General features: G+C 36.2%; 1 protein-coding gene across 2 annotated transcripts in view; it reads right to left on the reverse strand.

The window, feature by feature from the left end:
• oxr1b (oxidation resistance 1b) overlaps positions 1–23,356 on the reverse strand; it is a 68,301-nt gene that overhangs the window by 22,757 nt on the left and 22,188 nt on the right. For both annotated transcript variants that reach the window (XM_039678755.2, XM_039678754.2), the window contains exons 3-6: positions 17,387–17,583; positions 5,539–5,624; positions 1,573–1,680; positions 669–785 (exon numbers count right to left, since the gene is read on the reverse strand). In XM_039678755.2, the coding sequence (XP_039534689.2) occupies positions 669–785; positions 1,573–1,680; positions 5,539–5,624; positions 17,387–17,583 (508 nt within the window). The remainder of the gene's footprint in view (positions 1–668; positions 786–1,572; positions 1,681–5,538; positions 5,625–17,386; positions 17,584–23,356) is intronic.

Genomic DNA, 23,356 nt, shown 5'->3' on the forward strand with positions numbered 1-23,356 from the left:
AAACTTTTATTTTGGATGCGATTAATCGTGATTAATAGTTTCACAGCCCTAGTCTGAGGCATGTAAAGGAGTTTGGTCACTGATTTGGATCTCTTTTCATTTGACACGCTGAGCTACTACAAATTAAAAAGCTGGTTGAAATAAATGGAAAATAATTGAAATGATGTAAAAATGCAAGCTATGCAAATTGATAGTCCATGGCACTTCCATGGTCTATTGCATAAATGTAGACATATAGCATTAGTGTGAAATCATCCAAGCAGTTTCACTTAATAACTTCCTGCTTTTTTAGCTGAGTAAGCCTTCATATTATACTGAATGTCCCTTAATAAAACTCAACTTATTACATGGATTATTGAATTTCCCCATCCCCGTTCCAAATCATCGAAAAAATATGCATATACACCACAATGAGCTAAAAAATCTTTGGACTTCACAATAGAAAGGTACATAAAACAATACATGCTCAAGGGTCAAAAAGCATATGCGGAGCCAGACAACAATATAAAAAGCGCTTCTTCTTCCTTGAATAGTTGAGCGAAACTGATCAGACCTTGGCAAGCAAAATCATTTTATCATATATTAAAACAATGATAAAGTCTCACTGTGAGACTTCTGGCTATGCAATCCCCTTGAAAGCTGTAGATGAAGATTGAGGTGGCACTCACTGTGGTGGCCTTCTCGAGATCCGCCTCTGAAGAGGTGAGGGAGAGGGGGCTGATGGGACTGAGGGAGGGAGAGCTTTCTGCACTGGAGATGTATTCCGGGTCAGGGACGTACAGCACCTGAAGAGCAAGACACACTCAGAATTTAGATTTATATCATCTCACATGCAAACAGCAATGACATTTAGCCAAGTAAAATGAATTAAACAAGCGACAGCTAGCTTGATCTCCAATAAAACCAAATGAGCATGAATTACCATTCAAAACTCAGCAAAGAAGCGGTTTACTGAACAAATAGAACGTACTGTATATCCTTCAACAAAAGCCGCAGTTCTTTTTTTTTTTTTTTTTTTTTGGGACATTTCCCCCGTTTTAAATGGTTCCAGACATTTCTTACCCTGAGAATCACGAAATCTCTGCTCATTAATGTGAAACTGTGGAGGCACCAAGATAAATTTGCTAACTAAAGGAATAGTTCAGCCAAAAATAAAATTATGTCATCATTTACTCACCCTTAAGTTGTTTCAAACTTGTATGAAATTCTTTCTTCTGCTGAACACATACAACAAAAAATAAATAAATAAATAAAAAATTGAAGAATGTTGGTAACCAAACACTTGATGGGCCCCATTGACTTCTATAGTATTGTTTTTCTACTATAGAAGTCAATGGGGTCCATTGACTGTTTGGTTACCGACATTCTTTGGAACAACTTGAGGGTGAGTAAATGATGAGAGAACTTACATTTTTGGGTGAACTATCCCTTTAAGACATTTGAATTTCGAGGTGACACATTTTTTTTGACCTCCTCTTACTACACTAGATACTGGGAAAAGCAATTGACTGGAAGAGAGTTCAGCTGGACATAGAGACCATCTGCTCTGAAAATTACTACACCATACAGTACCTTGCCAGGAACAACAGCGCGAGAGAAGAGTTTGTTGAGCTGGACGAGCTCATTTGGGGTCGTGTCAAACTTCAACGCAATGCTGTTGAGTGTGTCCCGAGACTCCACCTAGGCACACAAAACAAAAGTTAGATATTTTATTAGCTAAAAAAAAGTTCCAAAATGAAGACATCAGCTTTCAAATATCACGGCTGCTGACTAAACATATGAATCTGTTGGAACAGCAAATCAAGGCCCCAGTGAAAACCATCCATGCATTTTATGAGACGCCCATCTGTACCAGAATGCATCATCTAAAGCTACTGTTCCCTTTGTCTCCTATCCATCCAAAATCCATAGAAAACAGCATTATTTTATTTTCGTAATTGCTACATTCATCCAGTGTGCAGCATATGTAAAATAAAAAACCTGTACAAGTCCAAACGAATAAACCTACAGCTAAAATGTGACCGTTTAAATTTGATTTTGTCCCTTTAAACCTAATGGGTATGTCCAAAACACATAATGAGATGCATAACTAAACAGCTTCATACACTCTCAGAAAAAAAGGTACAAAAGCTGTGACTGTACCTTTTCAAAAGGTAAACTTTTGTCCATTTTAGGTGCTAATATGTACATTTAGGTGCCAATATGTACATTTTAGGTGATAATATATACATTTAGGTGCTAATATGTACATTTTAGGTGCTAATATGTACAATTAGGTGCCAATATGTACATTTTAGGTGTTAATATGTACATTTAGATTTAAATATGTACATTTTAGGTGCTAATATGTACATTTAGGTGCCAATATGTACATTTTAGGTGGTAATATGTACATTTAGGTGCCAATATGTACATTTTAGGTGCTAATATGTACATTTTAGGTGCTAATATGTACATTTTAGGTGCTAATATGGAGATTTAGGTGCTAATATGGACATTTATTTGCTAATATGTACATTTTATGTGCTAGTATGGAGATGTAGGTGCTAATATGGACATTTATTTGCTAATATGTACATTTTATGTGCTAATATGTACCATTATGGTACTAATATGCACCCTTTAGGTGCAAAAGCGTACCTTTTGAGAAGGTACAGCCCCAGTGACAGCTTTTGGACCTTTTTTTTCTGAGAGTGTATAAGCTCTAACTCACCAGGTGTGAAATCAATACCTTTTTGATGGTTTGATTGTGGCTGAAGCCAGAGTGCTAAACTTCTCTCAACATGTAATATCTGTCCATCAATGCCAAACATGTAATATCTGTCCATCAATGCCATGCAAATAGCATTGAAGAATCTCTGAATCTCTAAATGTCAGGTTAAACACACAAAAGAGCGCACAGAGGGACGTATTGAGGCGGCTTCATGATGCCCACCGAGTCTGAAAAGCTTTGAAAAATATCTCGCCCCATAAAAACAAAAGCATCTTTGTGCCACAAAAGATGTTTGACAAATGGGTTGATGAAACATTATAGAAACATAGTATCTATAGAAATGACGAGATATAAAAAGAAGCATTCAGTGAATTCAGTCATTATCTCGAGAAACACATTTAAGCACATTCAGACCGCATGATGCATGAGTGTGTTTACTGCAATGGCGACGGTTAGGAATTCATCCTCTGGTTGGCTCCCTGGAGTTGCAAGATGTGACATTTGTATGTTTTGATAAATCCCCAGGTGGCAGGATCTCAGATCACCGGATCACTCAGTCACCTGATCCAAATCATCGATTCTCATTGGGTATCGCTTACAGTCCAACAGCCGGACATAAATAATTGAGAGCCATCTCTCCGTCTGCATTCAATTTATCCTTCAGAGGCATCCTTCACTGAGTCTCACACATTTGCATATTATAAATATGTGTGTGTGTGTGTGCGCAAACACATATAAACATATATGAACAACAAGGTGAAAATAGTAAAGTTTCACATAGTTTGGATGTAATGCATTGTCTATTTCAAAAGATATCTTACAGTTTTTCCATCAAATTTTCTATCCACGTGTAAACCCCACTTCCAATATCTGCTGTGGAATGAAAACTCATATGAGGTACATGGATCTCATCACAACCCAAGGAATGAAGTACAGTCGCTGTGTAGCTCGAAGAGCATTGATTGATTAAGCCCATCAATCTCAGTGGTCACAGGGCCACAAATCACTATTATTGGTTAGTGTGGATATTAGGGTGTGCAATTACACATGGAAAGTGTACGGTTTCACAACACTGATAATAAGAAAGAGAAAGGTGGGGGCTAGGTTACAAGACAGAAACAGTTCCAGCTAAAAAACTTCTGGAAATTTTTTTTAATGCCTTAATAGCATGTTTCATGCCAACTTTTTTAGTGACCAGGGAATACTGAAAAGGCAGACATCGATATCCCAACCCCAAGTATTTGGGATTTAATTTGCACTGCAGCATTTGTGCTAAAGGCATGAATGAGAGTATCATTTTGAGCAGAAGCTATTACTTTCTCAAGTGATCAGACGATTTTCCCCTGATGGATGATTCAGAAAGAATGTCATAAAAAAAAATTGTGGTGGACTCTTTTAATCTGCACCAATAAACATTCACCTAGCAACCACCTTGATTGCCTTGGCAACTGAATAGCGACACCTTGTAAAACACACAATTCCTTAGGCATCATAGCAGCAAGTTTTGCAAGGGTGCCACTCACATTTTCTTTTTCTCTAGAAAATTCTAAAATCTACTTTTGACACTGATATCATAAAATGTATACTACTTGCATGAATTTAACATGCTTTAAATAAAATCAGATATAAAAACTTTTATCTTGCAGTAAAATGGTTGAAAAAAAAAATCCTGATCGGGGTTAACAAAAACTATTTAAAAAATGTCTGTTAATAGAAATAAAGCTGAAATAAAATTTTAATTTTAGATGAAAAAATTTGTAAAAAATTTTATGAAAATCAGAAATATTGCCTTGACAACTGAAATTTAAACACAATAAAATTATTAACTGGAAATAAATAAAAAACGTAAAACTGAAAATAAAAATAAAAATTAATACAAATATAACTATTAATATTAGTATTTAAAAATAACACAATATATAAAAAATGACAAAAACATCTAACAAAATTACAAATAAATAAAAATTAAATTAAACTGAAAATATAAAAATAAAAGCTAATGCAAAATATCAATAAGAAACTATAACAGAAACAATACAAAAAGGAAATTAAATAATACTAAAATAACACTGGTCATAATAATATTTTATTACGCTATATTTTATTTATTAGTTTAATCAGATCAATGCTATTGTTGATCTAAAATAAACTACATTTACAATAATAATAATAATAAACTACATATAAACAATAAAATAAAAATAAAATAATCCCTGTGCTGTACATACACACAGACTTTCTAAATAAATATGTGTTTCGTGCACATACAGGTTTGTCTAAAAGAAGCAGGCTGACAGAAGCACCAGTGATCTGCCACCCCGTCTCCCAGCATCCCCGGCAATGCCACTGTTACCATGGAGAAAGTCACCACCTGATTTGAGGTCATCTCAAGAGCATATGGAAAAGCTCTCTCTTGCTTTCTCTTTCTCTCTATCTCTCTCAAATCGTTTACAATGATAAAAGTATGAGAAAGGCATGTTTCTGAACAGACCTTAAAAGCTCAAAAAAATATGTCCCACAATCCCCTAATATAGCCATTTTATTACACGCTTTACATATTTTCCTTTCACAACATGGTACAGTCAGCAGGTAAACTACTGTACCATGAAAAACAGCAATTAAAGTCATTCCTGCGGAACATACCAACAGCACTGCAGAGGGAGGGAATCATACCTGATGTGCACACTCACATTTCCATCCCAAACATAATTACATACATGCGGCTGTGTGTACACACATTCATCCTTAGTCAAGCGGGCGGGTGGACACACACACATTATGTAAACAGAGCCACCTGGATCAGACAGACAACACCTGCTACTCACCACATACTCCATGGTGCCTTTGGGCCTCTGAAAGGATATCCTCCGGACATCTTTCCTCTCCAGCGCACTCTTTTTCTGCCCGGTGTCTGAAAGTAAACGAGGGAGAGTGTGGGTTACGCTAGTCATGGTCCTCCTCTCTCTTCTCATCTCCTCTGCACTCCTCGCGGTCTGTACCCCCCCACCACCACCCCTCGCCCGTTAGCATCAGCCGCGGAGCGACAGAGAGAGAGAGAGAGAGAGGAGGCTTGTTAGTCCGCCAGCCCACACAGACACACACAGGGGAGTGGCTCTCGCCTATCTCTATGTGCTTAGATACACCTCTCCAGCCCCGGTCTACTGGGACGTATGACCTGGTCTGAGTCTAAGTTTCCCGGTGACAAGAAAATGCCATTAAATGGACGAGATGTTTTGTGAACGGGTTATAAATGTCATTTTTTATGAGCACACTTATGTGGGGATCGATGCACTATGCCGGCTGATACCGTATGTGGACATCAGTGAGTTTATAGAGTAGAAGATTTGATTCTGTTATTACACTTGTATTTGGGTGATTTATGTTTGGTTATGATTGGTGATGATTAAAATCTCCACTTAATGACATTTAAAAGAAATGATATTGTGAACATCTTTATTCTCAATGGTTTTTCTATAGACCATTTCACAAGATGTAAACAACACTGGTCCAGAAGCACTTCCTGTTTCAGTTTTTTAACACTACATTAAATCTGGGATAAAATATAACCAACAGAACATGTAAAACTCAATAAAAAAGTTAAACAAACATCTTTAAGATGTTTTCTTTACATGTGAAATAAAGAAAACAGTTACAAACTGAAACAGGAAGTGTTTCTGGACCAGTGTTGTTTACATCAAATCACTAAATCACTATTTTGATGAGTTGGGAAAAAGATGTTTTTGTGAGTTATTGATCTTATTTTTTATGGTGAAGTTTATCAGTCTGTTTAGAAAAGTCACAATGTTGTGGTTCCTCATTATTTTACTGCATAAAAATGTAAAATAATGTAAAAAGTCAAATAATAAAATAAAACATGACTATTCATTGCCTAAAACTCCAATTTTACAACTAAAATACATAATAAAAAAACATGAATTTTCACAAGTTCTAAAAACAAAAACAAAAAATATACTGTAAATAGAAAATAATTTCCAATCAAACTGTAGTTTTGGTCAATTACACACACACAAAAAAATGTTGGACAGATTAAATAAACTAATTTGGCCTACATGGCCGAAAGTGGCCATAGTTGAAGAAATACAATATCTATAATAAAACAAAGCTCATTAGTTACAGAATAAACATTGTAGCTTTTATTTCTGCAAAATTAGAATGTCTATCATAAAACTGAACAAACCCCATTTCCCCTTGTACATTTATTAAATTAATATATTTAATATATTACCATATTTTGCCATAAATATCATTCAAGTCATTAATGATAATAAACACCCTGCACGGCTGCACAATGAAAAAAATGTCTTTGGGTTTATTTCTTTTAACCAATTTTAATTTTCTCTGTATTATTTATGAATCGTCAGATTCTGTCGCATTAAAAATAAATAATTCTCTTGGTCAAAAAGGCTGCATTTTTTTTTAAATCAAAAATATAGTAAACGGTAATATTGTGAAATATTATTACAATTTAAAATAGCTGTTTTCTATTGTTGACATATTTTAAAATGTAATATATTACTGTGATGCAAAGCTGAATTTCCAGCATTAATCCAGTCTTAAGTGTCACATGATCCATTTTAATGTGCAGATTTGCTGCTCAAGAAACATTATTATCAATGTGTGAAACAGTAATATTTTTGTGGAAACAATTATTTATTTGCATTGTCTTTTTGCGGCCACTTTTGATTAATTTAATGCATCCATGCTTAAGGAAAAAAAAAATGTCTTAAAGCTTAATTTACACTTGACACGAGCAGCCAACAAACGCTAGTCTAAAAGACCACTGACAGCAAATCAGCCATGACATACCCCTTGCTATCTGCTCAGGACAACAAATCACAGCTCTGAGCCTCCTATTATCTTGGCACCTTCAGGCATGACACGTTATTTTTAGAAGCAGGTTCCCACCAGTGTCGGAAATGGCCCCCTGACTGATACCCACGAGCAGATGCCTTCACAGACGCTCGCCGACGGGGGTTAAGGGTCTCTGGATGAGAATGGAAGGTGTGCACTTTGACACAGGCTTCCTGTAGAGTTTAGTTTCAATTCACCCCAGACAAACTAATCAGGCTCACCTGAAATTGTACAGGCCGGTGGAATACAACAGGGTTTGAATTCAATTCATACTGCAAATGACGGGTTCTTCAAAAGAAAATCACCACTGCTATCACTAGTAGTAGTACATATTCAAAGTATAAGACAGAACTTCTCTTAACAAGGCTTGAGTGTGCATAATAAACTCATTCTCATTAAAAGACAACTCAAGGGATGATATACTCTCCGACCTCAACTGATTGTTCGTTATTCGAAGATTAAAGGGTGGTGTGCCAATTAAAGTCATTCTTACTCAGTGTAATCCTGATCTAAAGACAACGCACCAGGATTATTTGAAATGCCAGCTGCACACTTCAACCCAAATGAGAGCCTAGGGAGTTCTCTGTCAAACCACCTGAGCTGGAGGCTAGAGGAGCTGAGGATATACAGCATGAGCATTAAACAAGACTTATGCAGGCCAATTTATTCCATGGTGTCCCGTTTGTCCCACAAATGTCCCATCATAATGAAACTGCAAGGGCCAGCAGTTTAAGCCAAGCTTTAAAGGGACCAGATATTAGGGATTTAAAAAAAGGATTTTACTTGCTCAGTTCAGTGCACCATTTAGAAACAAAACTGCCTTTAAAGAACTTTCAGATGAATACTAAGCTGAAAAATGGCCATTCCAAAATGTTATGATGTCAGAACAACAAGCATATTAAAGGGTTAATTCACTCAAAAATGAAAATTCTGTCAGTAATGACACTTTCATTCTTCAGAACACAAATTAAGATATTTTTGATGAAATCTGAGAGCTGGATCACTCCATTGGCTTTTAAGGGATCGAAACTTGCCGGCCCAGAAAAGTTAGTAAAGACATCGTTAAAATAGTCCGAGTGACTACAGTGGCTCAACCTTAAGTTTATCAAGAGACGAGAATACTTTTTGTGAAATAAAAATAAAAATAGCGACTTAATTCAACTATTCATTTCCTTCTCTGTGGACCTCGAGTTAGTTCACGTAGGGTAACAGCGCAGCACTTCTGTGTTGTACGTCACACGTAGGCTCACTATATTGACCGACGCTGGTTGTGTGTGATGCATGTGTGTGAACTATCCCTTTAACGTATGACCGCCTATATAGTACAAATGAACACATTCAATATTCAGCAACTTGACCCGCCCTAATAAACGGCAGTATGCGGAGGTTAACCAATCATGACGGAAATAGGGCTTTTTAGACTGCGGAAGTCATTAAAAGTTGCATTTTCAGTTGAATTTGCAGAAACCACTTGGAAAATTTGTTGTGTTGATTACTTTTGTTTGATTTGTTCATTGCAAACACCTGAAAGTCTAAATTTTGCCAACAAACCTGATTTGCAATGGGGGCTGAATAATTTCGATTGCAACTGTAAAACAACACAAAGATTTTTTACCTCAAAATAATGTTTCCAAAATTGTTTCAGTGGTTCATTAAGTCGTAACAGAACGAAAGGCATTTCTGGATTCGCTTCACGGTCCTATATCTGCTATAACAACGCTATGCAAGATTGCCAGATTGGGTCGCGTTTCTGTAGTTCTAATGAGACAAAAAAAACTACAAATTTGACTTGCTTTACCTCAAGCGTTACAATAGTCGTTATTTTGTTTTTCTTCGTTTCTGATGTTGCAATACATCATACTTTCATGAAATCATGCAACATACTCTACCTTGTCTGTGGACATCGTTCATTCCAAAGCCGGTGCTGGATAAATAACGAGCGTGCGTGCGAGGCTAAATTATTTACGACAGCGGTTATGGACAATTCCCCTTCCAACCTGTAGGGCGACCGCAGAGGAAAAGTTACTTGGTGTTGCTTTAAAGACTTAAAGGAGAACTCCGGCGAACAATGAACCTTTGGTGTAATAAAACATCGGTACCTAGTCAATCGTTCTCTGAGATTTGTTTTCATGATAATTGAATGTAAAGAGTTTTATCTCTAAAAACTGTTTAGCGTATAATGCTAGTAATGGGGGCATTGACTAAGTAAAAAGAAATCGCTAGTTTATACCACTAACAAGGCTCAAAATAGTCCCACACTAACGCAGTAACATAATGAGGGTCCATACAAGCAAAACGAAGCATTGAGAACTTTGTAAGTGTTCGTGGTTTGACTTATCGAGACTATTTTTTAAGATGGCTCCTGTCTGTATACGCGAAGTGAACTGTCTTCATAAAGTATCTTCTTATCAAACGGTCTGTACACTTGCAAAGTTCTCAATGCTTCGTTTTGGATCTATGGACCCTCATTATGTTACTGCGTTAGTGTGGGGCTATTTTGAGCCTTGTTAGTGGTATAAACTAGCGATTTCTTCTAGCATTATACGCCAAACAGTTTTTAGAGATAAAACTCTTTACATTTGATTATCATGAAAACAAATCTCAGAGAACAATGTTTTATTAGACCAAAGGTTCATTGTTCGCCGGAGTTCTCCTTTAAGGATAAGTTCACTCCAAAATCAAAATTCAGATAATTTACTCACCCCCATGTCATGTGCGTAAATTATCAGGAAATTTTAATTCTGGAGTGAACTAGAGTGTCAGGTTGAAGAATGTTTGAGGGAGGATATGGCCATCTAAGAAGGCAGAGTACAAAAACAAACAACATATTTTAACAACAACAGATTTATGCCTGCAGTAAGATTTGCTGGAGACCAAAGCGGGGAGGGTTGAAAAGTGTGTAGCTCAGCTGTGAGAAACACCAACTCAGCAATCTGCTGTCTCCTCCTATCACCTGTCACATTACAGGACTCTGGAGTCATTACATTGATTTATAAACCGCTGTCAATCAAAGTATCTGTCACTACCTCCACTCCCCAGCTGAGGGATAGCACGAGTTACTCGAATCAACAGCTTTTAGAGTGTAGATTGATTATTTCTAAAAAGAGGTAGAAGGTATCTGGATTAATCATAAGACAGCTGTTTCAATAAAATTAAATATAAACTTTGTATGCAATCAATCACACAGAATACCCTGGCAACCACACATGTTGAAACATGGTTCAAACAACACCTGTGAGAATATGATTTTTTTTTTTTTTACAATTTACATACAAAGTGACTAGGTGTTGAATAAATCATTAACAAGCATTTGAAATGTACTCAATAGTATAAACCAAATCATTCCGTGTTTCACACATTTTGGCAGTTCATCTGCATAAAGTAGGAAATCTGTTACAGCAATAAAACAGCCAGCCTGCAATCAGTATCAATCACTTTTAGTGAATCTGCAAATGAGAAACGAGTCCGGAGGCAAGTTTAGATTTGTGATAGAAAAAGCTTCATATATTGAGTCAAATTATCCTTGCACATAGGATAATTCACTTTACTTTTTCAATAAATCTGTGATATATGCCATGTAATCTACAGCCGAGCTGAAAAATAACATTTAAAATGCACAGTTTAAACAGCTCCACTACACACCTGTCTCGAACATGCTCGCAGCTACATCAACGGAAATCAATTGAGAAGAAAAAAAGGAATCCAATACGAGAGGAAAAGCTCTTTCATTAGTTATTCTGCTTTGAGACTGCTCAATGCAAGCATAACCAGGAATTTTGGACTCTTGAGACTTGACTTAACAAACTTTTGACAGCTGGCATGATGCCCGGTAAAGGAAAAACTAGGCCACAAGTAAAGTCAAGTCAACCACAGGCAATTTTTATTTATTTTGTTATAGCGCACACATACAAACAATATCATTATTTACTATGAAATGGAAAACACACGTATAGTTTAATACGGTTTAATTAACTAGCATTTTATTAATATGTTACCTATCTAGACTAGAGGACATACTGCAAGTTTAATACACCCTCTGCTGGCTCATCTTAGTAGTGTCTAAAAATAGAGAACCTGTTTTCAACCCATTAGAAAAACCAACATTTTAGATCACTTATTATTTTATATTTTATATTAATGTCACTTATTTCATTTAAGATGTGTATACATATATGTATCAGCTAATCAGCCAATCACATGGAGGCATTTTCTCCCACATAACTGCCGCTTAATGCATTTAGGCATGTTGACATGGTCAAGACGATCTGCTGAAGATTTAAGTGACTTTGAATGTGACGCGGTTGTCCGTGCCAGACGGGCCGGTCTGAGTATTTCAGAAACTGCTGATCTACTGGGATTTTCTCTCACAACCTTCACTAGGGTTTACAGAGAATGGTCAGAAAAAGAGAAAATATTCATTGAGCAGCAGTTCTGTGGGGGAAAATGACTTGTTGGTGCCAGAAGTGGTTCGAGCTGATAGAAAGACAACAGTAACTCAAATAACCAGTTCCAGTAATAAAGTGGCCAGTGTGAGTGTATACACTCACCTAAAGGATTATTAGGAACACCTGTTCAATTTCTCATTAATGCAATTATCTAATCAACCAATCACATGGCAGTTGCTTCAATGCATTTAAGGGTGTGGTCCTGGTCAAGACAATCTCCTGAACTCCAAACTGAATGTCAGAATGGGAAAAACGGGTGATTTAAGCAATTTTGAGTGTGGCATGATTGTTGGTGCCAGACGGACCGGTCTGAGTATTTTACAATCTGCTCAATTACTGGGATTTTCAAGTGCAACCATTTCTAGGGTTTACAAAGAATGTTGTAAAAAGGGAAAAACATCCACTATGCGGCAGTCCTGTGGGTGAAAATGCCTTGTTGATGCTAGAGGTCAGAGGAGAATGGGCTGACTGATTCAAGCTGATAGAAGAGCAACTTTGACTGAAATAATCACTCGTTACAACCGAGGTATGCAGTGAAGCATTTGTGAAGCCACAACACGCACAACCTTGAGGCGGATGGGCTACAACAGCAGAAGACCTCACCGGGTACCACTCATCTCCACTACAAATAGGAAAAAGAGGCTACAATTTGCAAGAGCTCCCCAAAATTGGAGAGTTGAAGACTGGGAAATGTTGCCTGGTCTGATGAGTCTCAATTTCTGTTGAGACATTCAGATGGTATTAGATGGTAGAAGACATTCTGTGCAGGCTGGTGGTGGTGGTGTAATGGTGTGGGGGATGTTTTCTTGGCACACTTTAGGCCCCTTAGTGCCAATTGGGCATCATTTAAATGCCACATCCTACCTGAGCATTGTTTCTGACCATGTCCATCCCTTTATGGCCACCATGTACCCATCCTCTGATGGCTACTTCCAGCAGTATAATGTACCATGTCTCAAAGCTCGAATCATTTCAAATTGGTTTCTTGGACATGACAATGAGTTCACTGTATTAAAATGGCCCCCACAGTCACCAGATCTCAACCCAATAGAGCATCTTTGGGATGTTGTGGAACTGGAGCTTCGTGCCCTGGATGTGCATCCCACAAATCTCCATCAACTGCAAGATGCTATCCTTTCAATATGGACCTTGTTGAATCAATGCCACGAAGAATTAAGGCAGTTCTGAAGGCGAAAGGGGGTCAAACACAGTATTAGTATGGTGTTCCTAATAATCCTTTAGGTGAGTGTATACTGTGTATGTATACTGTATATAAATATGGGTAAGTTCGTAAGTTTTCACAATATCATGCAGAAAGAAAACAAATAAACACCATATTTTATGTGACACATACACAAGAGTGAGTATGGGGAAGGAACACTCTCATTTTACATCCAGCAGAAGCTCTGCGTCCAATGCACTTCACTTGAGAAGATTACTTTTTGATTGTGTGTGTGTTGTGTTTGTGAGGGAGCAACATACAAGAGCTAATTCTGAGCTGTGAGGTTATATCTCCAATACAGGCACAGCTATAAAAGGCTTTAAAAGCCAAGAATGCCTTACTGTGCTTTTTCATTTAACCCTTGATGTTCCTGAAAATGGAGAGAAAGCATCCAAAACAAATACACTGATTGCATCACTCATGTTCATAGAACAGCTGGACACAATAGATGCAAGGACAGCATTTAGGAACACGTACAATTGTGCAAAAGCCTCAAAGAAAATTCTGTATCTAAGCCACACTTACTGCTAAAACATTTATAAAAGGCATTTATTTGAACTCTGATGTGATGCAAATGAAAATTACCCCATGATTTACTTACCCTCAAGCCATCCTAGGTGTATAGACGAATATAATCAGAGTTATAATAAATATCCTCGCTCTTCCAAAGCTTTATAACGGCAGTGGATTGCAACCAACAGATTGAGGCTCAAAAAAGTGCAACTATCCATTATTAATGATCTCCACACGGCTCTGGTTGGTTAATAACGGCCTTCTGAAGCAAAACGATGAGTTTGTGCAAGACAAAAATTCATATTTAACACATTACAAAGTAACATTCTAGCTAACGGCCATACGCAGTCTACTTATACCTAAAGCGCAACTTACGCAACTTGTGACGTCGGAAGTAGCGTAGAGCGTCGTGGCATAGCGTAAAAATCAATACTCGCACAAGTTACGCTTTACACTTAAGTCAAATCCTTATGTTCGATTGGCCGGAAGCTAGTTTTTTCACGTTATAAAGTTTAAAAAAGGACATTTATTAAAGAGTAATTCCACCGGTGAAGACAGACATGAATATGAAAGTGGGTCATATATGTAGTAGAATAGTATCATACATTTCGAATTTGGGTCCTTCTTGGCCGATAAAAGTTAGAAAATGACTTTTTAGTGCTTGTGGATTGTAAACAACAATCCCCATAGTGCATTGCAATGCTCAGCTCCGCAGGCCACTCCCACTACTCTGCCCATCAATGTAGACTAGAGTTGAGCTCCACTCTACGCAACCGCCTGGAAATCATTTCACTCATAATGCGCGCTAATATAATATGACGACGTAAGAGCGTCAAGACGGTGGAGTGTCCCTTCAACATAACTCTGATTGTATTCGTCTGAAAGAAGAACGCATTCTGTGTTTTATGATTTGATACAAGTTTATATAAACATTAACAAAGCAAGCAAGCTTTTAAAACGTAATAAAATGAAAATATAACATAAATTTACTACAAAACATTGTTTATTTTTTGTCAAATAAAAACATGGATGAAAAAACATCTTGTTTTATATTGTATTATATTTCTTATAAATATTTTACTTTGAAAAGTAGTGATATATTTCCGTCATAATTTCTTGAAGTTAAACTGAACTTTTATTTTGAAGATCTTTCCTTTTTCGTGTCAGTTTCAGTGTGTATTTGATGGTAGTTTTCTTCAAATGAGTCATGTAGTGACTCAGACTCTGGAGATGAGTTCATGTCCTCATATATTGAGACGGCAGATGCTAAAAGCACCGCGAGCATCGCATGTGTGAGAAATCACTTAATAGTGACATGCACTTTCAGGCTGTTTTAGAATTTATTTCAAGTCATATACACCAAGGATGGCTCGAGGGTGAGTAAATCATGGGATAATTTTCATCTGTAAGTGAACTAGTCCTAAACAGCGAACAAATCACCATGATTAACAGTCTAATTAGTCTGACTTATGGCATCTAGTACACCACCCCGGCGGAGATCTGATCAAAGAGCTTTGATTAAAAGATTCTCTGCTCAGACAGTTAATAGGGAGAGACACCCGACTGCTGGAGAACTAATAGCAGAGCTGCATCATTAGACTCAGGAGACTCAGAAGCCTCAGGCTGACGTCAACCCTGCCCTGTAGGTAACAATGAGAAACATTAGCCGTAACGGAAGCGATGCTGGGACGTCTCAAAATACCTCTTATATCGGTCCTTTGGGGGAAAAAAATCTTGCTGAAGTAATTATTGCATGCTCACAAAGTTAACTGAGCTTATGGATTGACTCACTGGGTATGAAACTACACACAAATGCACCTTTACATGGTCACCCGAGGGTACGAGTGCATTTATTCACCACCATAACAGCCAGTTCTCCTAAAATGGCCATTAGGAAGCTTGATGCATCACGGCTATTTGTAGCCGTACTCAAAAGATCAGAAGCGGTTTGAAAGAGCGAGACTATTTCGGTGCATTATTTATGGTGAACTGCCTTGCAAAATATTCTTATGCTCGCAACTTTAAAATTGTTTGGTCAAGAAAGCCTTCTGAAACTTCACATGAATAAGGTAATCAAAGATTTGGAAAATGTCTCCTTGTTATTATGCCCTGATGAAATTGATAGTGATGAGCAAAAGTGAAAGTGAGGCTGATTCTTGCCGACGCGATTTTTATTTTTATTCACCACAAAGATGGCAAACAGTAAGTGAGGCTATATATTTTACTTCTTATAAGAAACAAGAGGAAAATTATATGATAGAACAAGAAGGCTATTAGGACATGTAAATCATGTGAGCCTGAAGACTGGAGTAAAACTGGACTGTGGAAATTCAGCTTTGCCATCACATTTAAATTATTATAGTAGGGCGATATATGACATTGATATTTATCATAATATTCAATTGCACATATCTTGTAAACATTCATATTGTTCACAATTAAACTTCTAATGTAAGGCCCCCATGGAATCCACTTTTATTTCCCCCCCAAAATTCAGGATTTATCATTTTATTTATTGTTATTTATAGTGTTTTATGACTTGATACACGTTTATATAAACATTAACAATGTAAGCAAGCTTTTATTTTCATGAAATGAAAATATAACATTAATCTACTACAAATCATTAAGTTTATTTTTTGTCAAATAAGTTTAAAATATGAATGAAAAACATATTGTATGATATTTCTTAGAAATAATAATATTTTATAATGTTATATATTTAAAATATATAACATTATACAACAAATATATTTCCATCATAATTTCTTGAAGTTAAACTGAACTTTTATTTTGAAGATCTTTCCATTTTAGTTGTAGTTTCAGTGTGTATTTGATGGTAGTTTTTCTCAAATGAGTCATAAATTGACTCTTCAAGAGTTCATGTCCTCATATATTGAGACGGCAGATGCTTAAAGCACCGTGAGCATCACATGTGTGAGTTTGTGTATCATTCACTCACACATAGACACTTAATAGTGACATGCACTATAACAGGCTGTTGGAGCATTTATTTCTGTTAGATTAATCCATATCGAGTAAAAATAGTAAAGCTTATCACCATTATCTACGTAAATTCTATTGTGATCTCGATATAATTTATTTCCCAGCCCTATAATTTATTTAAAGTGCCTTCATATTGTTACTGTACTGGTTCTCTGTCTAGTCTAGAAGCTGGAGATTCTCCTACAACTCAGGAGTAATTACTCTGTGTGTGTGTGTGTGTGTGTGTCCACAGAGGGATGAGATCCTCTTTTCTCCTCTGATTACAGTCTCAAAGCTATCCATTTCCCTCTTACCGCAGGGCCAGCCAGCCAGTTCCTGTGCCAACACTGGATTAAGCATAACTAACAAGTCTCACTGGAATATTCCTTTCCATTGTATGATAATGTTCATGTTAATGTGTTCGAATTGCACTAGAAGTGTTTTCTAATGCACCATAACATGCTCAGTAAGTAAGAAGACACCCTAAAATCATTAAATCCTTCGATTAAAACAAATACATAGAGTGATTACAATACTTAAAATTAAATTAAATTAAAATGCAACATAATAACCCAAGCCAAAGGAAATAATAACATAATACAAGTGTGCAGAAGGGTTACTGAAGACGTAACGCACCTATGGTATAGCCCCGCTTGAGCTCTCCACGTCGAGGACTACGAGCCTTTTGAATGTTGGTGGTATTGATCCCCTTTTCTTCAGTTTTAACTGATCTGGTCACATTCTGTATCATAGGCGACGCCAGCAGGTCTTTGACGAATGAACCGGCATAACTCTCATCAGGGATGTCCACTGACTGGGACTTTTTCTTCAACCTATAATACAGAAAAGACAAAAATGTGATTTGAATAAATAATTACAACTAATAAGTCTTTGATTATTCTTTTTTTTTTTAAAAAATAGATATACACTATGCACAATTTCACATTGATCGAATGAGATATTGTAACAAAAAAAAGTTATATTTAAAATAAAGTCCTTTTGAACTTTTTATCCATCAAAGAATCCAAAAACTGAAATCTGAAATCACAATTTACTCAAGAATTGTATGCAACTGTTTTCAACATTGATAATAATATATAAAAACGTTTCTTGAGCACCAAATCAGCATATTTTCTGATGGATGATGTGACACTGGAGTAAGGATGCTGAAAATTCAGCTTTGCATCACAGGAATAAAACAATTTATATATATATATATATATATATATATATATATATATATATATACACATAATTATTTTATTCCTGTGATGCAAAGCTGAATTTTAAATATTATTTTATTTTAAATATTATTACAACTATATATTATATTTCAGTATAATATTTCAATTTCAGTATAATATTTAAATATTATACTGAATTTTAAATATTTTTAAATTAAATATTATTACAACTATTACTATATATATAATAGTTGTAATAATATTTAATTGCAGCTTTTACTGTATTTATAATCAAATAAATGCAACTTTGTTAAGAATAAGAGACTTTCTTCAAAAACGTGGAAAAAATCATACCGACCTCGAACTTAAATTTGCAGTCACATATATTTTAGTTAATTTTATACATATATCTTTTTATTTTTGCCCTGAGGTCCCGGTTTTCTTCACCAAAAGCAGTCCATGTTTGCTTCTGTACCGTCTTCTGTGAACAAATGAGCAACAGCGGGTCCTGGTCGAACATTCAAAATCAATTTTTTTTACTCATACTTTATTGTCTCTATATGAACTCAATGACATCAAGCATCTTTTCTGAAATACCACACAAAATCAATACATATTGAATCCTGCTTATTTTGCCGAGTGCATAAAAGACGCCATGATAAACATTTTTAGAGCATCTGCCTGAGAGTTCATTTGGTTTTGCAGCAGAAAAGGCAGAAGACGAAGACCAAGGGCTTCAGACGGCAGAAGTGATGGGGTCAGACAGGCAGCCCTGACCTAGATCAAGTCTCACACTCACTCGTTCACCCGAGCAATGAGCTCAAGACAATTTCATGGGTCCTTTTAGGAATTAACCAACCACTCACGGGTGTCTCTTGCTACCAACCATCTTCAAACTTAACACAGGGCTTAGATATCCATATTGAAAAGTGTCATGGTAATGTCAATAAATATAGACAAAATAAAGCAGTTTGCTAAAGGATATTGCTGTTGACATTGGTAAGGGGGCTAAAAAAAAAAACCAGGCTTCATTGTCACGACTAGATCACCAGCTTTTATTGTCCCACAGGGAGACATTAAGATGCCATAAATCTTGGCTGAACTTATCAGCTAATGGACTCACTCTCATTTACGACATGCAATTGTCACGGTAAACGTGAAACTGTTCGACAGAGCCCTCTCCATGTCAACAGTATTTAAGTATTATCTGAGCAGGTAACCGTCCTCCGCACAATGACCTAATTGCTTGTGGTTTGAGAACTTGCAGGAAAAGAATATTTATGGCCAACTAGCATGGAAAGAAAAGAAGACTCACTGAAAGGATCATTTCAGGATACCTGCATCTTCTCACCAATGAATTTCCATGACTTTTCCTGTCATTTCAGATTGCTGGATTTAAAAAAAAATAATTTTATAGCAATTAAAACTATTTCACAGTAAAATTCTCTAATATTTCCCAGTTTTTCCACGACGATTAATGTGGTTTCTTGGTTGAGTGAGAAAAATGTAAAAAAAAATGTGCATTGTTTAATTAGGTTACAAAAGTTAACATGAACACACTCATTCATGAGACACAAATCTGAGTAAATTGCTTGAAAACACTACTTGAATGTAAATTGTATTGATTTGAAACACATTTTAAAGGGTTTTAGTGATATTGACACAAATATGTTCTGCAAACGAAGCCCGATGTGAGGATATTTTGGTGTGTGCTGATTATAGCAATAGCCAAGCTCTACCACACTGTAAATTAGCTTATCAAAATGGTGCAAGAAATGAAGTTTCATCAAGAGGGGTGACTGCTTGCATACAAACTTTGCATTAGGAGTCAGTTTCCCGCATGAACCCACTGAAATACTATCAATTTAAACACAAATTAGTGCCACAAATCACAAAATCCTTAAAAACTTTTACCCTTTACAGACACTTGGTTCTTTAAAGGGCTCCATTGCTGTTTGAGCATGGAAAAAGTCTGCACAATTACAAAGCACAAAGTCTAATTTTCAATATCCGTTAGTACTGTGTCTGAACTCCCTGAAATGCCTCCATTGTAGTCATGAGTTTTCTTCTGGGAACGAATTCATTACAATATTCCTCATTTAAATAATTCTTGCCCAAGGCATATGCGAAATAAAGGGGAGTCCTGGTTGAGTTGTGTTAATAGTGCATTGAAACTCGCAGTAATTGCAGAACGGGTTTGACATTTCCCAAATACGCGAGAAGCAGTTGACCAAATCACGTCACACTGGTCCAGCCGGCCAATCAAAGCACATTGTGGTGTTTGAAACGAGGAGCTTCATAGAGACAGGAAGTAAACAGAGCGTTGCATTACTGACAGACTGGGAAGAGAGGTACGATTGCAATCATATAACTGAAAATATTTTTTTTGAACATTCAAGCATGAAAAGCTGTTTGCATAACAAAGCTGTTTTGGTCATTCTGAACATCTGTCATCAAAGTGGTACAGTATAATTACCTCCCAGAACTGTCTTACATGACTGCGTTCCCACACAGCAACATCTGCCTCCGAAAGCAAGATAACATGTTTATGTGTTTCGTCTGAACACTCTGAGAAGCAAGCAATTCATTATATACGGAAAAGTATTATTAACAGTGGCTTCTCTTACTCTAACTTTTCTTAGTGATATTTAGCACCAGTTTTGTTCTCTTCGACTCACTGGATGAAAACCGTGCTTTATACACAAAGGTTTAATGCGATATTCCAATTTTGCGCATAAGCAACTTTAGACTGAACGCAATGATCAATCAGAGGTGTTTAAGTTATTCAGAATGAGAAAAAAAAACTTTTGCTGATAATTTACTCACCCCCATGTCATCCAAGATGTCCATGTCTTTCTTTCTTCAGTCGAAAAGAAATGAAGGTTGTTGATAAAAACATTCCAGGATTTTTCTCCATTTAATGGACTTCAATGGGAACCAAACGGTTAAAGGTCCAAATGAGAGTTTCAGAGCAGCTTCAAAGGACTTTAAACGACCCCAGATGATGGATATGAGTCTTATCTAGCGAAACGATCGGTCATTTCAAAAATAAATGAAAAAGTTTAAGTTTTATAAGCTCAAATGCTCGCCTTGCTCTGTTCTGTGTGACTCTCCTGTTCGAACTCGTTCATCAAAATGAACAAATCTTTTTTCGAGTCATTTGATTCATCCAACAAACGAAATTAACAAACTGACTCGAAAAAAGATTTGTTCATTTTGATGAACGAGTTCGAACAGAAGAGTCACGAACGCTCATCACAGAACAGAGCAAGGCGAGCATTTGTGCTTTTAAAACTTAAACTTTTTTATTTATTTTGAAATGACAGCTCTTTTCGCTAGATAAGACACTTATTTATCATCTGGTGTCGTTTAAAGCCCTTTGAAGCTGCACTGAAACTCTCATTTGGACATTGAACCGTTTGGTACCCAATGAAGTCCATTATATGGAGAAAATCCTGGAATGTTTTAATCAAAAACCTTAATTTCTTTTCGACTGAAGAAAGAAAGACATGGACATCTTGGATGGCATTGGGGTGAGTAAATTATCAGCAAACGTTTATTTAAAAAGTGAGCAACTCCTTTAAGTGACAATGATTAATGCATAACTTGTCGTTGTAATTCATAATACCTCTGTATCAGCATGAAACACTTTTAATGAGGGGGGAGAGAGCATTAATAGAGATTATGACAGATTTTAAGCTGCTCAAACTCCTGCTTAACTCCTTAAATATTACATAACAGCAGCAGGTGTAGTATATGATACCAATTGCCACTAATCTTATTAGACAATAAAATATGAACTAACTTTAATCTGAGTGTTACTATTCTGATTTAGCCTGCCTAGTTAGAAGCATTTTAAGACACAAAGGGTGACTGAAATATTTTTCAAATGTCCACTCCTTGAATAAACGTACAAGACTTACATCCAAGTAAGTTAAAGTATGGACTCTTTTGACTCAAGTAAGTAACCACCAACAACACAATCCTCCTAGCAACCTCCTAACAACAACTCAGAAGACCTTAGCAACCCATAGAAACTCCCTGGCAACCACTGTAAAAAAATATTGATGGTTTAACTTAAAAAAGTAAGTAACCTGGGTTGCCTTAAAATTTAAAGTTCATTGAACTGGAAAAAGTGAGTTAATACAATGAAGGAGATTAATTTAACCATCAGAAACTCAAAATGATATGTTATCTGAACTAAATAAATTATTTAAGTTGATTTGACAACAGAAAAAATGTTATGATTACTACACTTTAAAAAAATATTGTTGATTTAACTTAAAAAAAGTAAGTAACCTGGTTGCCTTAAAATTTTAAGTTGATTGAACTGGAAAAAGTGAGTTAATACAATGAAGGAGATTAATTTAACCATCAGAAACTCAAAATAATAAGTTATCTCAACTAAATAAATTATTATAAAGTTGATTTGACAAAAGAAAATATGTTGTGATAACAAATCTTGAAAATATTTTTTACAGTGCACCAATGCCAACAAAAGCCGTTTTTTGTAATGAAATTGTTAAATCCAGCAGAGAGCTTGTTATTGCACAAGCCTGATGATAATATGAGGGAAATTAAATATTCACATTCAGTGTTGATTCTGACTTCAAAGTCTGGAACTGGGTCATTGTTGAATATGTTGTACAAGAGCAAACACACACACAATACTACTGGGAAAACTTCTGTTAGAGGTTTATTATAACTCATTCATTTTAAGATTATTTGATTATTAAACATGTAAGTAAATCAGCTCACAAAATAAGCAAGCAGAAACATATTGCACCTCTCTTATTAAAAGCTAGACACGTTTGTTTGGCAGAAAACCAGAGACGAATCCATTTTTCTCAAAGGTTGTTTTCTGTCTAACCTTTCAAACAGAAATTAAAATATAGCTGCGAGCAGCGATGGCGGGCCCAAGCCGGAGGCACCGCAACCCCGGTTCCTTTAGTTACCTAAAGGCACCCGGGTGGCGGTGCCGAAGGCTTTGGCCCTTTCATGATTAAATGTTAAAACGGCTTGCCATACTCTGTCATTTCGACTACTCACAATTATGTTACAGATATCTTAAATGATAATACAAACTATCCAAAGTGTAATTACGACTAGACAGAAAGACGTTGTTGATATCTACAATGTTAATTCCGGATAGGCAAACTTAGCTTTTAAATGTTAAAAGGGCTTGCCATACAGGGACGTAGGCTCAGAGAGAGGCTCACCATATTCAAACCAAAATATCTGACTTCCTCTTGGTCCGAGCTAATGACTATGTATTAGAAAGTTGTACGGCTTGAGGAGTACAATGTATATACCGATTTTTGTAACTGTAGATAAAACTAACAACCCCACTTTTAAGTATATATATGGTGCCTTTAGTGTTATTCTGCACGACGTGCAAAAACTTAACCCCCGCTTTTTTAAG

The sequence above is a fragment of the Pimephales promelas genome, chromosome 18 (genome assembly GCF_988280905.1).
Source record: "Pimephales promelas chromosome 18, fPimPro1.hap1.1, whole genome shotgun sequence".
NCBI lineage: Eukaryota > Metazoa > Chordata > Actinopteri > Cypriniformes > Leuciscidae > Pimephales > Pimephales promelas.